The following is an 18,261-nucleotide window of genomic DNA, read 5'->3' as shown; positions in this document are numbered from 1 at the left end:
CCAAATGGAGTTTTAGTACATTTTTTTTTTTTTAATGCAAAGCTCTCCTTAACAGAGACTGAAGGATAGGAAAAAAATATGAGAACAGAGGTTATTCATATTAGAATTCTCTCTAGCATACCTTTTTACCTGTGGTCATGACAAAGTATTCTGAGATTTGTGGCATGGCTTGATTCATTGCATCACTAGAACTTAAGAAAGATTCTTAGAAGACATCTAGTTCAGCCCCTAACTGAGAAATGAATTCTCTTTTTAACATCCCTGAAAAATAGTAATCATTCTAGATTCTGCATGAAGCTCTTCAATGATAGAGAATTCATTACTTTTCATGGCAGTCCACCTGATTTAAAATTTTTCATTTAAATTAATTTTCCCCCCAAAGAACACAAATTCAACTTTTCTCTATCTGAAGAGATGGAGATGTTTTAAAACTAGCTTTTTGAAATCCCTTCTTATAGTGAGTCAAAATCAGGTTTCCTATCAGGTCCTAATAGCACCTTCTAGAGACAAGAAGATTAAGTTGAGATCTCTTTTCATGGCCCAAACCCTTCTGAAAGACATTTTCCCCTAATTCTTATTTTCTTTTGGAAGTGTCTCTCTACTCATTCTAGCCCTTGTCAAATCTTAATCCAATTACACCTAAAAGAAACACTCAGCATTTGAAGCTGGGGTTTTAAAGTGCCTTCTCCCCTCCTCCCCCCCCTCCCCCAGGTAATGGGGGTTAAGTGATTTGCCCAGGGTCACACAGCCAGGAAGTGTTAAGTGTCTAAGATCAAATTTGAACTCAGGTCCTCCTGACTTCAGGGCTGATGCTCTGTCCACTGCATTACCAAACTTCATCTAAAGTACTTTTGAATACACCATAAAGCACATTTAATTTTCTTCAAAGATTTGAAGGTCCTCCATCCTTAGGATGTTGTTCCAAGGAACATGATATGTAACTCTGCATAGCACATGGTTCTACTTGGTTTTCTTCAAGATTTTCTTTTGTTTTCCTTTCAATTTTTACCTTTTATAATCACTGTAAAATTACATGATTAAAGTTGTACATAATTTAAATTTTTTTAAATTCAAACATTAAGCATCAGAGTATTTCCCTACATATACATATATGTATGTGTGTGTAATATATAAACATAAAAAAGGTCTGTATATAAAACAATAATCTGTGTTTCAAAGCTGTTGCGCTTTAAAAATATATTAAAATTCCATGCATTATTTCTGCTCATCTATACTTCTGACTTTTTTGGGGCATCATAATTACTAGCCTCTTTGCTATCTGATACTCCCTCCTCAATTAAAAGCCAAGAGAAAAGAAAAGGAAGAAAAATAAAATAAAACAAGAACAATATTGCAACAAATACATAGTCAAGTAAATTGAATCTACTTAACAGTCCTGTTTAAAAAGATATACCTCTTTCTACACTTTGAATCTATCACATCTCTGTCAGGAGTGGGTACAATGTTGGGCATTGCATTGATCAGAATTCTTAAGTCTTTCAAAATTGTCTTTACCGTGCTATTGTTACTTTATAAATTGTTCTGTTTCTGTTCTTTTCACTCTGCATCAGTTATCTAGGATTCTCTAAAGTCATCTATCCCTTTGATTATGTTACTGCTATTCTCCAGAGCTTTCAAGGTCCTTAGACTGGGCCCTTGTTCCTCCATGACCTCTTTAGGACTTTCTTGGGGGAGGGGGAGAAATGGAAAACCCTATTAGCACAGCACCTTGAATGTCTTTTAGTAATGCTAGAAGGCTGGGTTTGTTTGCCAACTTTGGTCCTGGTCATGTTGACAATCTCCTTTCCTATTGCCTTTAGGCTTCTAGCTTACAGTTTGCACAGTTCTAGCATGGAAGAAGTCACTCAATGTAGTTTCTTATTGGATTTCTTGATGTTTGATGTGAATTTCTAGATTTTGCTAGAGTAGATATGATTGAGCTAGGTTGATCTGCCTCTTGCTCAGGCCAAGAACTAGAGATTATTCCCTAAATTTTAAAAACTCATAAGTGCACTAAAAGTTTTAGATAACCTGTATAATGGTATTCAGAGATCATCTAATGCAACCCCTTCATTTTTTATAGATGAGGGAAATGAAATTCTGAGAAATTAAATGACTTGCTCAAAGCCACACTGATAATTAATAGCATTCAAACTCAGGTGTTCTGACTAAAATGAATGTTCTTTTCTTTACATCTTATAGCTTATCCTGAAGGGAGAAAACTATCTATAATGAGTTCCATTCATATGACCCCAAAATTACTTCCTATCAAGATAAAATTGCAACAGTTTGAAGAAAAGTTCTAAAGCCAATATACTCTTCTGAATTTAAGCTTTAAGAAGTGATCCAAGGTCTAAAACATTATCTTAATATCAGATTCAAGGTATGTTTAAATCCTACATGTAAGGATGTATATTCCCATATTGACACTAAGAAATGGGATCTTCTTTATGGAGGTTCTCCAAATTAAATATCTTTGTTTCTAGAATATTTCAAGACTTAACTTTTCATTACTGTGCCTGATATATTAGAAACTTAAAGAAAATAATTGGCTCAAAAAGGAATTAGAAATCAATCTACATTCTGCATTTTGTTTTTTTTCCCTCATTCCCCAAATAACTCCCAATAAATCTATTTCATGCTACGAACAGACTCTCAGACTGATTAAAAAAAAGTTCCAATCTAAGGATGAACTGCTTTCCTCAGAAATTTCCCAGAATTAAGCAGATAGCTAATTAAGTAAGTAATCAAGTAGCTAAATCTAAGGACTTGAAAGGGTTTAATGAATGAAAGTAGAATTCCCTACTTAAGAAGACTCTGAAATATCAATAAGGCAACTAATTAATAAGTGTAATGGTTAAATGTCAATAACCTTGTTAACTATGCATGCTTTGGATAAGCTATAATGAATAACCTGATTTACTCTCTTCTGTGTTCTGTACCCCTATACAATGAACACTAAAAACTGCCAGTTCTCTAAACCATTAAAACACAGGCACTTAAAAAATTTTTTTTTCTAGTTACATGTAAAGGTAATTTTAAATACTCATTTTAAAAAAATTTGAGTTGCAAATTTTTTAAAGGCATGTTCTTTTAGACACATTTCACTATTGCTTTTATTTTTAGTTTTGAATTATAAAGAAAATTAATGTTCAGCAGAGATTCCAAGAACACAGCTAATTTGATTTAGATGTTAAATGTGTTACTACAATTTGCTCTTCAAGTTCATGAAATATCAAAATTTAATGCCATCTTTCATAATTATCACAAAATACTAATAATATCAAAATGGCAAAAATTTGTTAAAGCCATAACTAGTTTCAAAAATGAGAAATGTATATAAATGAGTGCCAGAAATTGTTTATTTAAATATTTTCATTTTTCAATAGTTAATCCACTCAAAGATTAGGGTAGGAGGGGAAGAAAAGAAAAAAAATTGTGCAAGAATTCAAAGGAAACATTAAGTAATGGGGGAGGGGCAGGAGAAGAAGAAAATCACAACTTAACACCTAAAACCAATCAACACATTATTTTAGTAATGCTATTCCTATCCTCTTCCCTAAATTATGAAGCATTAAACTAAATTAAAATTTTACCATGCCTTCTGAATTATTTAAACAAATTATAAATTTAATGTCAATTACCTTTAACTCCTTATAAAATCTAGTACCAAAAAAGTATTCTGAAATATAATAATGCAAATGGACAAAAGCAAAACATGAAAATACAGAATTCATGCAATTTGCATTATTTGAATTAGTCAATGTATAAAGCATAAAGGAGAGATGCCATTGCATAGCAGAAGCATTGAGAATATAACTTGGGATTAGAGTTCAGTGGGGACAGAGATCTGGCCAGGGTTAGTGAATTGGAAAGGTTTCTTTTTAAAGCTGTATTATCTATTACAGGTCCTGTCAATTTTTGTCAATACTGGGGGTTTTTTGAAAATTAATTTTTATTGAGATTTTATTAACTTACTTTAAATAATTTTCATTTCTGAATGGAACCTCTCCCCTCCAAATCCAGAGAGCCATTTCTCATAACAAAGAATAAAAAAAAGAGAATAAAAAGCCAAAAAGCAAAACAAACACAATTAAATTTGACAGTATCATAGGCAACATTCCAAACCCACAGCCCCTTATTTCTACAAAGAAGCAAAAGAGATGGACTTTTTTTCCCCTATCTCTTCACTGGAGTTAAGCTTGGTCATTATACTCACACAACAACTGGGAATTCTGTAATCAAGAAAAGCAATTGGTAGGAGGTAGACATGGGCCAATCATCATGTTGCAATAATATCAGGACAACAGACATTTCCAGGGCATAGTTTAGTTTCCTGAAAGATGGGTATTGTTGAGGATAACTAGGTTGTGGAAGGGTTAATTCCCTTTGCACAGGTGGATTCTCAGACAGTTGTTTAGTTACCCTGAACTTAGTTTTTAATGATTAAAAAAAAAAAAAAAAAAAAAAAAAAAACCTGTCTTTTCTTCAGCATTGTCTCTCTGACCTTCTAACCAGGTATGCTAATGATATTAGAAATTTCCTTGCTGGAGCATGGCTGTTTACTCTACTGGGGTTACAAACTCTTGAGTTAATTGCCGTATGGTTGCTGATGGCAGAGAAAGAAATGCAGCAATCCTTTTTAACCATGGCAGAATGAAGCAACTTTTCAATTATTCACACACTGCCGAGGGTAAGAAGGTATATGACACATACTAGCCAATTATAAATATTCAGAATTCATTCTGAATCACATTGAATATCACAAACAAGAAAATGTATTAAGCCATTTATGCCTCTGACACATATATGATATGATTAATATGAATTATGAAAATTTATTCTAAGTTGCTATGTAACAAAAAGCAATTTAAGGTTATTTTTGCTCACCGATTACGCAAATAACTCAACTCTTAAAGTTGGAAATTTCCAAGTGTCTAGGAATCACTGATAAAGTTTTCAAACTAAAAAAAAAAAAAAAAAAAAAAAAAACCAAACCAAGCCCCACAACCTGTTAAAGGTTATTACAATGAAAGCAAATTTCTGAAGTGTGTCCTATGTGATAGTTTAAGCATCTTAATAGCCTTGCCAAAAAATATCCCAAATTTATTAGTCCACAAAAATTTTTCATTAACTCACCACCTCCACATAGGATAATCAAATGGCAAGATGAAGCAAAATTCTTTATTATTTGCCTGATACAAATAATAGCTTTCCCAAGGTAGCTGGCTATTTTCAAGGCTGATTTAAAATGAAACAGTTGTTTGTGTTACTGAGCTTAGTAACCATATTTCTTGGCTAACCAGCTATGACTTAAGAGACTAGAAATGCTTTTAAGGGATGAAAAAAATTACAGTTTTCCACACCCTTATCTTAAATTGCCAAGTGTATACTTTTTAAACTTTCTTTGGAATAGGACCTGTCTAAAAGGGGTAAGGAGAGGAGAAGGAAGAAAAAGGGAAATAATTTCATTTTGTTGTTCATTTTAAAGACAGCAGTTAAGTAGAACTGGGGAACTGGATCATAAGACCACCTATTGCTACAAGGCCTGAGGGTAACAAAACTCTAACAGCCAAAAAAAGGCACCTCAATTAAAAAAAAAAGTCCTTGTTATTTTTTACATCAAGGAACTCTGCTTACTATCAGTACAATATATGGATTTCCCCCTTTCAGCTTTAGCCAATCTATTGTGACATTTGACAAAGGGACCAGGGCTTGCCTGTGACAGGAAAAACAGATCTAGAAGAGATTGAAAGAAATATGCAGATAGACTTGGGCATACCAGCAACTCAACTAGTAGTTTTTTCTCAGTGGCATTAAAATATGCAGGGTGAGAGGTAAATTCAACAACAATCTGCATCTGAGATGCAAGAGAAAATTGATTCATTCAAAGACTCTGGGCTTTCCTGTATAAGAAATGACACAATGATTACAGAGCCATTGGCAAGTAGGTGAATGTGTCAAAATCTTGTCAAGCCTCAAAATGTATAGGCAGAGCTTACTAAATCACCAATCTCATAACTTTTTCCTTGTGGCCCCCAAACAGCCCAGAGGGCTTATGGGCTCTAACCATCTACATAGAATTCAACTCAGTTCAAAGACAGATTCTGATACTTCTGTGACTTTAGGCAAACAGACCATTTAATCTCTCTGAGCCTCAGTTTCCCATTTTTAAATGAGGGGATCAATGTCTTTTAAGGTGCCTTCAAGCCCTCAATCTTTGATTCTTTGAACTTGGTACCATGTTATGCTCTAAGGATACAAGACTGGAAAACAGTACAGTCATATTCTTTGATCTAACAATAACACTACTAGATCTGCATCTAAAGAGATCATAAAAAAGGGGGAAGAACTCACATATGCAAAAATGTTTGTAGCAATCCTTTTGATGATGGCAAAAATTAGAAACTGAAAGGATGCCCATCAATTGGGGAATGGCTAAATAAATTGTGGCATATGTATGTAATGGAACACTATTGTGCTATAAGAAATGATGAACAGATGGGGATTTCAGAAAAACCTGGAAAGACTTATACAAACTGATGCTGAATGAATTGAGCAGAACCAGGAAAACATTATACACAGTAATAGCAGCATTGTGGGATGATCAAATATGATGGACTTGGCTCTTCTCAGCAATACAGTGATCTAAGACACAATTCCAAGGGACTAGTGGTAGAAAAAGGCATCCACATCCAGAGAAAGAACTAAGGAATCTGAATGTTGATTGAAGCATACTATTTTTACTTTTGTTTAGTTTTTTTTTTTCTTGCTTATGATTTTCCCCTTTTGCTCCTTATTTGTCTTTTACAATATGGCTAATGTGGAACCATATTTAACATAACTGCATATGTATAACTTATATTAGATTACTTGTTGTCTTGGGAAGGGGAAATGGAAGGAAGGGAGGGAACAAAATTTTAAGCTCAAAACCTTTCAAAGATGAATGTTGAAAACTGTTTTTACATGTAATTGGGCAAACCCCCAAAATATTAACTATAATTCCCTCCCAAAAAAAACCCCAAAAGCAAAATCCCTCCCTTCAAGAAGTTTATAACAAGTAAGAGGTTTAAAGACATGAACACACAACTGTAATCTGAAGGGATAAAACTGGGCAGTGCCTCACCAAACAAAGTTTCTTTTCCCTGATGATGTCTATAGACCAGTTTTATCGTTGCTGCTCCAGATGACCTTGTTTACATCCCATGGGACAGCTGCCCCAAGGCATGCCCTCATTTCTTTCTTCATTCTGGGATATCCTTGAAGTCAACCATACAGATGACTGGTGCAAAGGGGCAGTTGCAATAAGAAACCTCCACCACTTTGTCTCATTTAAATGGGCTCTTTTGTCCTTGTCTCCAGGGCAGCAAGCAAACTTGTTCACAAAGAGGCTGAGCATGCTAATAAGAAAACCAAGTAGCTCAAAGTGTGATCATCAGTCCACAGCAGCCTGCTTTTCCTCCTTCTATAGAGGGAGGCCAGTCACCATCTTTCTATTTCAGTAACCCTATGGTTCTGTGGGAACTGTCATTTTCCTTTACTGCCGTTTCTAAGGCCCCAAAATAACCTTCTCATTAGCTTCACTCTAGTTCATTGTTAACACAAATAAGCCAAAATGGGCGGCCATTTACAGAGCAAAGTTGAAGCATTTTAAGAGAACATTACCAGAACTGCTCATCTATTCATGTTTTAAACAGAGACATTCAGAAGGGTGAGCAAGAGAAAGTGAGAGATTTTTTAAAATTCCTTAGATCTGTATATCTTCTGGAAATAAACTAAAGAAAATTTATAACTTCCTAGAAATAAGCTGAAATGACTGATAACTTGCATTTCAGATGGCATGATTTTCTCTATCAAATTCAGCTGGCAACTAGCAAGAAGTCTGACTTATAGGCAAGCTAGCAAAGATTGATTGTACTTCCTCAGAAAGATCCTGCAAAGAAATGCCATGTTGGTTGCTATGCAAGCCAGAGAATCTATATGTCTACTTCAGGACTGCATAGCAACCAGTACAAAGAGAACTCTTACTCTTTCCCTGGATGATGTAGTGAAATCAAATCCTACCTCAGATACGTATTATATGTGATTCTACATAAAACTGTTAAGATCAAAACATGTAATATAAGTAAGGAGTTTTACAACCTTTAACTAGAAATATGTATATATTAGCTATCATTATTATTATTATTACCACCACCAGTTGTTTTATCCCCTTTCCCCCCATATAATCAAAGATCCTCAGATTTAGAAGGAACTTCAGTAGCTATATAGTCCAAGTGATATCTGAATAAGAACCTCTTCCTAAATTAAGACCATTTGTTGGAGCAAAAAGAATGAACGTTCTCTGGGTATAAAGAATTTAAGAATTAGAAGAAGTACTGATAAGATTATTTGAGCCACTTCATTTTCTTCATTTGGTGGCAAATACCTTTCCAAATTAGTTGTGGTATTACTTCCACAGTAAGAAATGGAAAAAAGAAGCCCATACACAAAATATACATGTACAAAAAGGATTTATTAAAATTTATTGTTACAAGCAGTATGGAGGGAATAAAAATTTTAAAAAACAAATTCAGAAGTATTAAATACACCATTTCAGACCACAATGTAATAAAAAATTATATTTGATAAAGAGCTTGAAAGCACAAATTAAACGTTAATATGAAACTAAATAATCAAATCCTAAAGAATGAGTAAAAGAACAAATTATAGACACAATCAATAATTTCATTAAAAAGAATGACAATAATAAGACAACATATCAAAATTTGTGGGATGCAACCAAAGCATTGTTTAGGAGAAATTTTATATCTCTAAATGTATATATCAATAAAAAAGAGAAAGAGCAAATGAGGGAATTGGGCATATAACTTTAAAAAAAACTAGAAAAAGAATAAATTTAAAATTTCCAATTAAACACCAAATAGAAATCTTGAAAAGCAAAGGATTAATAAAACTCAAAATACAAAAAGCCCAACAACATTGAACTAACAAATAAAACTGGGAGCTAATTTTCAGGGGGAGAGGGAAAGTCTGACAAAATACTTAAATCATTGGTTAATTTGATTTAAAAAAACCTCAAATTATCAGTATCAAAAATGAAAAGGTTAATCATACAACCAATAAAGATGAAATTAAAGCAATGCCAACAAAATTGATAATCTAAGTGAAATGGATGAGCATTTAAAAATGCATAAATTACCCAAATTAACAGAAGAAATAGAATACTAAACTAATTATTAGAAAACACAACTGAACAAATCATAGCTCCTTAAGGGAAAAACCCCCAGAACCAAATGAATTTACAAGTGATTTCTATCAAACAATTAAAGAACAATTAATTCCAATCCTATAAAAACTATTTTTAAAAAAGTTAAAGAAAGAACCCTACAAAATTATTTCTATGGAACAAATAAGATTTTGTTATCTATACGCCAGCCAAAAAGGGACACATACAGGTCCCTTTCCCTAACTGAAGGAAATTTTATATGACTTCATATGACAGGAAAACTTATATGACTTGTAGCAAATTTGAGTAAACAGAATTAGAACACCACACAAAGTAACAGCATTATGGTAACAATAACCACATGTGAATGATTCTGATACTTTGAGCAATACAAGCATCCATGAAAATTCCAAAAAAAACTCATGATAAAAATGCTATCTACCTGAAAAGTAAAAGAAAACTGAAGCATATTTTTCCCCATTTTCTTTTCTTTTCTTCCCTTGCTCTCCACACATAGTGTGGAAATGTTTTGTCTGACTTCCTACATATAATGGATATCACATTTCTTGCCTTCTCAATAGGTGGGGGAAAGGGTGAAAGGAGGGAGAGATTTTGGAACTGAAAACATTTTTTTCAAAAACAAAATTTTTAAATAAAGGAAGACAGGAAGATTAAAAAAAAAAAAAAAAAAAAAAAACTAAGAAGGTTTGAGATAGGACTGGAATATTGTGGGTTTTCAAATGTATGTCCAGACTAGAGTGGTGTGGCAGCTCCAAAGACTCCTAGCTTTCCCCTTTTTATAGGAAAAGTCTCATTTGTGAAATGTTTTGTTATAAATGCTCTTCCTCCTTCTCAAGGGTTCCAGGATAGTGAATGGTGAGGAACAAGGCATTATAGATCTCAGATTCAAAGCAGGGAGATACTTTAGAGGTCCAACTCCCTCACTTTATGGGTAAGAAAACTGAGGACCTGGATCATATAGTTTATAAATGTATGAAGCATTATTTCAGCCCAGCTTTTCCTGATTCCAGCTCTAGCATTCTATTTATTGCACCTTCATACCTCCCCCTCTAACTCCATGCATCACTGAGCACAATAATTGGTTGAGGGGGAGGAGAATAAGGGTTTTTGGAATATTTTGCTGATTATTCCAAGGTCAGCTAACAAAACCAACATGGAGGATCTTATCTATAATGAGAACAATATGAAGCCATTTTGGTTCAGTTGGAAACTTTTTTATCTCTATAATTATTAGAGAAACAGGTGAATACCTTCTAGGGTTTAGAGCTAAAACTAAAAAGAAAACCAAATAACACAACATACAAGCAAACTGTAATGGTCATGAATTTCCATGGAAGACTCCAAAGAGTTTGGGAGGGAAACTAATAGAATCGATTTGTTTATTTTATCAAGTGGAGAATCAAAGGCCTTATGAAGTTGTTTATGGCTTTCTTCTTAGGATTCTAAATATAAATGTTACCTTTATAAGGAAGGGGACATAAACTTCCAATATACAAAGTTCCTAACAAAAGGAAAAAAACCCTAATATAACTATGTATATGCATATATATGTTCTATAACAAGCAGCATCAATTCATTTACACTTGCCAGGAAGATCAACACTTAAGATCTTAGCCAGTCAGTCAGTCAAGAGGGATTTATTAAGTATCTACTACGTGCTAGGCATTATGCTAAATACTGGGAATCCAAAAAATCCAGAAATATAGGACTGATGCTTGAATTGGATGTGACAATAATAAATGACAAAAGGAGAGCTGCCCAATTTGCCTGATTCTTGTTTTTCTTCTATTTTATCTATCATGAAAAACTTCCTCTATATTGGAAATGACAAAATGAAAAATGGCCAATAGTAAGGTGATACTCAAGAAAAGTAAGGAGTTAGGAAGATTATCTGATTGCTATAGATGAATTCAAATCACTTGGTCAAGATAAACTACATTCTCAGATATTAAAAGAACTGATAAATATGACTGCTAAGTCACTCTCAGAGATATTCAAAAATATAATGATAAATAACATAGATCAATATCCAAATTTTCAAAAAAAAAGGGAAGGAAATTATATCTTCTAATTGTAGCTAATGAATTTCACTTCAATTCCTGGGAAAACTGAAAAACAGAGGTTAGCAAATATCTTGAAAAAGAAGCGGTGATTACAAAAAGCTTGCATGGTTTCATGAAGAAAGGTTTTATCAATTACCTAATTTCCTTCTTTTATAAAGTTACTGAAGTTGTAGATCATTTGAGTCTTCAAGATTCAAAGAATAGATGACTTTTTACTGGACATGATGTAGAAAGGATTCTTTATGCAATTATAGGTTGAATTAAATCAGCTGTGTCAAATTCAACTATCCTGGTGACCCATATATTTACTTTAAAACCTCACAAATTGACATTATCCATGTTGTACTGTATTTTTTCATTTTTTAATATTTTTATTTTACTCAATTATAGGTAAAAAACTTTTTTTACTTTTTTTTAAAAAATTTACTCCCCACATCCCCTCCCCTACTGAGAAGACCCATGTAAAGTTGTGCAAAACACTTCCATAAAAGTCATGTTGCAAAAAGAAAATATATTTGTTGCTCTTCCAAAACAAAAACCCTCAAGAAAAAAAAAAAGTATGCTTCAGTCTACATTCAGATACAATCAATTCTTTCTCTGAGCATGGATAGCATTTTTTCATCATGTCTTTCTGAGTAGTCCAGAATTACTATATTGCTGAGAATAGCAAAGTCATCTACAGCTGATCACCACACAACTTTACTATTATTATGTATACACAACACATTTCACTTTGCTTGAGCTCATGGAGGACTTTTCAGGTTTCTCTGATAGCATCTTGCTCATCATTTCTCACAGAATATTAATATTTCTTCATAATCACATACCACAACTTATTCAGCCATTCCCCAATTGATGGCATTTCCCCAATCTCCAATTTCCTGCCCTGAGAAAAGAGCTGCTTATATGTTCTATTATTCTATTAAACATTTCCCAATTACATTTTAATCTAGTTTGGGCCCCACAGGGAGTCAAGTGGCCTCGACAATGCCCTCGATAACCTCTGGGATCTGTCCAATTCTGAGGTTTTCTGAATCTTCAATGACCCCAAAGATGAAAAAACATTTCTCACTGTCTCTAAACTTCACCCTGGGACAGATCATCAAGAGAGGGAGGAGACCTCTATAGAGTAACCTTCCCAAATATCTCTGCTTTGATTTTTTACCTCAGTTACTATAGAAATGAGGGCATATTCAATCTCAGGCTCCTGGAAAAATATTCATTTACCAGTGATTTTAATAAGTCTTGCCACACATGGATGGCTTCCTCAGAAGAATGCAAGGCTCTTTATCTGGGAAATTTTAGATTGGCTTCCTGATGCACAAACCAACCATTGAATTTTTTTTTTATCTTAGACCTCAGATGTACTAATTTTGCCTATAACTAAGTCCCCCTCCCCAAATAAAAGGGAAAAAAAAGATAATCTAAAGATAACCTAAGCAGAGACTTGGGGGAGGGGAGGAAATGGATAAATACATATAGACAGTATTCTTATTTAGGTGATTTGGACCTGTGATTTCATCAGTGTAAGGAAATCCCAATGTATAAATTTCCTCCAGTGGTATGGATTAGAAAACTTTTATAATGTAAATCTTAAAGAGCTGTTCATTTGAACCTAGGTTTTCCTGACTTCTGGTCCACCCTTCTATTGACTGTGCTACTATGTCTCTCATAGAGCGTCTGGAAGATGGGAAAGATGATTATGAAATGGGGTGGACTCTTGGGCATATAGAAAAATTTATTTTGGCTAAGAGCTGAATGTACTCTTTCTCCTTATTCTATATCCTCAAATAAGGGTAAAGTAAAAGGAAGCTGCTCTTTCTAAAATATAGCGAGTTCCAATCACAAAAATTCAGATTCTAGATACTAATTTTAAAAGTAACCTAAATGACTAAAGAAACTTTTTATATCTTACAAGTAGGTAACAAGACAGATAATTAAATATTTTCTTTATTAAAAAAAACCTCAACTTTTAAGTAAATTTTACTGATATGTTTTGTCTTCATATCTATCTTTTCAGCCTACCTCCCCAAAAAGAACCCTCCTCTGTAACAAAAACAATTCATCAAAAATAGCCAATATATGAACCTTAACAAAATATATATGTGTGTGCGTATGTGCGTGAAACACACACACACTTTTCTGCCCTAGTAGTATGCTCCTCTTTGTCCTTGGAGAGGTTTGTTTTATTACTTCTTTAATACTTTTAATTGCTTTTTCATTATTTGACATTCAATTAATTGATCAAAAGATAATTTTCAATAATCCTTTCATTTACATTGTTGTAGTCATTATATGAGTTGTTCTCTTAATTCTACTTATTTTGTTTTGCATTAGGTTTGCACAAACCTTTCAAGCCTCCTTTGAATTTCTTATATTCATTATATCTTACTATACGATAATATTCCAGTAATTACATACCAGAGCTTTTTCAACCAGTCTCCAATCAGTGGACTCCCACTTTGTTTCCACTACTTTGCTACTACAGTGAGGGCAATAGTAATATTCTGGTATTGTCAACCTCTTCCATCTTTACCTTTTTTTGGTGTAAATGGTCAATAGTAGGATGGCTGGGTCAAAGGTTATGGACACAAGTACCTTTTCTTGAATAACTTCAAATATAGATGAGGAATGGTTGGACCACATCACAACTTCACCAATGTTTTCTCACCGTCCTTTTATACTTGACTATTCTCTTATCCTCTTTGTCAATTTGCAGGATATGTGGAAAAAGCTCGGCATTGTTTATCTTTGCATTTCTTTTATTATTAGTAATCTGTAGCATACTTTATTTCATGTGCTCATTAAATATTTGCAAACCTTTCTTGAAAAACTGCTTGTCCAGATCTTCTGACCATTCAGTTAATAGGCATTGGTGTCCATATTTTTTCTTAAATTATTCCCATCAAAAAACCAGTGTATCAAAGTGTTCCCGACACTTGGGATGGAACTAAAGATAGTCTTGGGGGCCTAGCTCCTTTTTATTCAAAGATACAAGCAAGGAAGTAAATCAAATCCAACAACAGTACTTGGCGTGGCATCCAATAATAGTCAGCCTACAAACACTGACCAAGTGCCTTTGTGTCACACACTGGGGATACAGAGACAAAAATAAAAAAGGCCTTGTTCTCTAAGAGTTCAGTCTATTGTAGGAAAATGACGTGTACATGTATAAGTAAATACAAAGCAAGCTGTGGGTACGATTTGCAATGAGAGGAATCAGGAAATGTTTCATGTAGAAGTTCATTTGAAGTAAGTTTTGGAGGAAGTTTGAGATTCTAATAAATGGAGATGAGGAGGACATGCATTCCAGGAATGGGGCAGAGACTGTGTGCAAAGCAGAGGAAAAAGAAGAGGGAATATTGTGTAAAAGGCCTAACAGATCAGCATACCTTAATATAGAATTTATAAAATGAATACATAATTAGCTTTTAAAAAGTAAATTGGAAAAATCTGTTGAAGGGCTTTAAATGCCAACCAGAGGACATTATATTTTATCTGAGAAGCAATAAGAAAACAAGGGGGCTTCCTGAACAGTGAGTAACAAAGGCATACCTGTGCTTTGGAATCTTCCTTTTAAAAAATCTTATTTGAAACTAAGTATTAACATGGGGAAAATTTCTAAACAATAATTGTTGGCACCACATCTGAAACATGACTACTATGATGAACATAAACTCAGAATGAGCATTGCCATATCCTGATCTCTAAATATAAAGCAAGAGTCAGAAATGCTAGCTGCATATTAAATACAATTGAACTGGATGACCTTAGCCCTATTACCTTTGAGAACAGCAGAATTCTTCCAAAGGGAAATTAAGACAGCCTAGCAAAAGTGAATGAATACCTTAGACTCTTATCAGGAAGATCACAATCTGAGCAAAAAAGATCAAGGAATGGATTGAATCTGTGAAATGATAAGACAAAAAGGATTCATTCCATTATTTCTACATGCTTCCTAGAAACAAGTGGGTATTACCTTGGTCTTCCAGCTGCACTTTCACAGATGAGTTTTCAGTTGTTTTTTCTCTAGCTATTGCTTCCTCTTCTTCTGTCCATTCTATGTGGTCCCTGTAGAAAGATACACACAGAACACAACAGTGGGGGTGATTATTAAGGGGGTGTTTAGAACCTTTCATTCTAGTTTCTCGAAAAAAATGAACTACATTGTTTATTCTCAAGTCAAATGAATACATTTTGGTGCAAGATGTTCCTTCTGACAGTCCCTAGTACATTCTGAAACTCCTACAATTCTTCTGTTTTTCCATTTCTTGCTTTATTCTCAGAACCAACAGCCTCTAATAGCTCCCTGCTACTCTAATGTCCTACTCAACTCTCTGGCATCTGAGCAGAAGTATCCATGAGATATTTTTCCCCCTTTAATCTAAATTTCTTTGCCTTTGTGTTAATTTCTATTCAGGACATCCTATTCTGTAATAGTTTCCTTGCTCCTTTTCCCAGGATTCTAAATTCGGATGCCAATGTGATAAACTCTACACAGAATTTTTGCATTCAAGAAATTCTTGATAGCCTATGTTTGTCTGAACAGCTTTATTTTTCTATAAACTGATTCATTTAGATGCAAATGATAGGCTGCATGACATGACAAAAGAAAATGTCACCTTTATAAAGAAATGAATTTTCCTAGAGGTATTTTTAGCTATAGAATTTGCTATTCCAGAATGGGGAGGTATTGTTTTTCCTATTTTCTTGTTAGAAGGAGTTTTACTTTTTTAGAACAGATGAAAGGTTTTATATGAAAACGTTTTTATTAAATATTTATTTTTTCCTTTGCACAGGCAGGATTAGAAATGAGTGAAGAAATCTCCTAGAATGAATCATCTGAGGTCCCTTCCAGCTTTTGGCTTAAAATCTCATGGTTTTTCTGAATAATAAAATGGTTTTTCAGAATAATAAGAATAAAAGTTGAGAATTTAAAATCTACCCAGCTTATAGGTAACTTGTGAATAGTAACCAAACAGGAACTAAGAAATCCCAAAGTTAATGCCAAACTTATATTCTGAGTCGTTGATTAATGAGAAACAGATAAATACACTGGTTGTCTAGGTGCAATGTCACATTATCAACAGTTATTTATTGAACAGCTGCTGTGTGCAGGTTGGTCTCATGTCCTAGGGGGAAAAGATCAGCATTACATATGAACTCTAACCTATACAGATTTATATTCTGTTGGAAAGAAAAAAAAGCTAATGCTAATAAGTACTAAAAATAATAATTATTTTAGAAGTTGGAAGGAAGTAGTGCTCATTAAGGTTGGAATGATCAGAAATGACCATGTAAAAAGCAATACTAGAGTTGAGAATAAGGGGAGAAGGGGGAAGATAATCTATGTGATGGATCATTTAAAAAACTTTTTTTTTTTTTTTGCAAAAACAAAAAGTGCAGAAGGATTCCTTGAACTTGTCTTCTTAAGTTGCCATATTTTTCCAGAAACACTAGACCTGGAATATGCAGGAGGTCCTGAAAGTGTCAAGAATGAAGCCACTGCCCTGTTTTTTCTGGTTAATAATAGTAAAAATTAGAAAAGAAATGAATAACATGGGAAAACTTTTTAGAACAAGTTTCTCTGATGAAAGTTTCATTTCTAAGATATACCAGTAATTGATTCCTATTTATAAGGCTAAAAGCCATTCCCTAACACATAAATAGTCAAAGGATATGAATAGACAGTTTTCAAAGGAAGACATCTAAACTATCAGTAATCATATGAAAAAATACTCTAAAGCATTCATAACTAAAGAAATGCAAATTAAAATAAATTTAAGGTTACTTTAAATCTCAAATTTTATCAGACAGGCAAAGATGACAAAAGAAGAAAATGGTAAATATTGAAGGGGCTGTGGGAAAACAATGTACTGCTGAGTGAGCTATGAATTAGTCCAGGAATTCTGGAAAGCAATTTGGAACAATGCCCAGAAAGTTATCAAACTGTGCATACCCTTTGACCCAACTATAACACTTTAATAGGTCTATTCCTCAAAGAAATCTGAGAATGAGGAAAAGTCTCTATATGTACAAATATCTTTTCTTTGCATTTTTTGTTAGTACTACTCAAATTTGAAACATTGGGATTTAGGTTGATATCTAATCTAATTTTTTCTCATAGTAGCCAAAAAAAAAGGGGGGGGGGGATTAAGAGACTGATAACCTATTGGTAAATGGCTAAATATAGGAAAAGAATGAACTATTACAGTGCCATGAGAAATAATGAAAAGGATAGTTTTAGACATGGGAACAATGGGAAGACCCTTAGAAACTGATGCAGAACAAAGTGAGCAATAGCAAGAGAACAGTTTATCATAACAACATTTCAGAGAAGGGAATAATATTTGAAAGATTTTTAATTCTGATCAGCCCAATGATAAACTTTTATCAGCACAATAATAAACTTCTTTGAGGGAAAGTGAACCATGCCACCCATTTCCTGACTGGGAAGAGATGAATTAAAAATGCAAAAACCAAAATTTATTTTCAGACATGGCTGATGTAAGTATATGTTTTGCTGGCCATTACTATAAGATATGTATTGAGGATATATCAATTCATTTAGGATTGGGCTTAGTGGAAAGGACCTGATTTTAAAAAGTACTTGATATTTGAAAATAAAAATAAGAATTTTCAGAAAGAGAATTAAATATAGGAGGAGTGATGAGGCTATGAGAACCTGGATGATTACAACAATGATGATTCCAGTAGAAGATCTACAGCTTGGAAAGAGAACTTTCTTTTAAAAGGGAGAAAGAATTTTGTAGTGCCCTTAGGGAATAAAAAAGAGACCTCTTTGGCTACAGCAGAGGTATTTCAGTAGAAGAGTGATAGGAGATAAGATGGGGAATGCTTATCATGAATTGCCAGAAACACCAGGTTGAGCAGATAGGATGCTTTTGCCAGGACTGTTGCTGGAGTATGAAAAGTTAACATTTATAA

The 18,261-nt window shown here is 33.6% G+C and overlaps 1 protein-coding gene across 2 annotated transcripts in view; it reads right to left on the bottom strand.

Annotated features, from left to right (window-relative positions):
- Window positions 1-18,261, bottom strand: part of METTL8 (methyltransferase 8, methylcytidine) — a 116,389-nt gene that overhangs the window by 36,089 nt on the left and 62,039 nt on the right. For both annotated transcript variants that reach the window (XM_051991092.1, XM_051991093.1), the window contains exon 3: window positions 15,293-15,384. In XM_051991092.1, coding sequence (XP_051847052.1) covers window positions 15,293-15,384 — 92 coding nt within the window. The remainder of the gene's footprint in view (window positions 1-15,292; window positions 15,385-18,261) is intronic.

The sequence above is a fragment of the Antechinus flavipes genome, chromosome 3, assembly GCF_016432865.1.
Source record: "Antechinus flavipes isolate AdamAnt ecotype Samford, QLD, Australia chromosome 3, AdamAnt_v2, whole genome shotgun sequence".
NCBI lineage: Eukaryota > Metazoa > Chordata > Mammalia > Dasyuromorphia > Dasyuridae > Antechinus > Antechinus flavipes.
The sequence above is the reverse complement of the archived record's forward strand: the minus strand, read 5'-3'. Positions and strand labels throughout refer to the sequence as shown.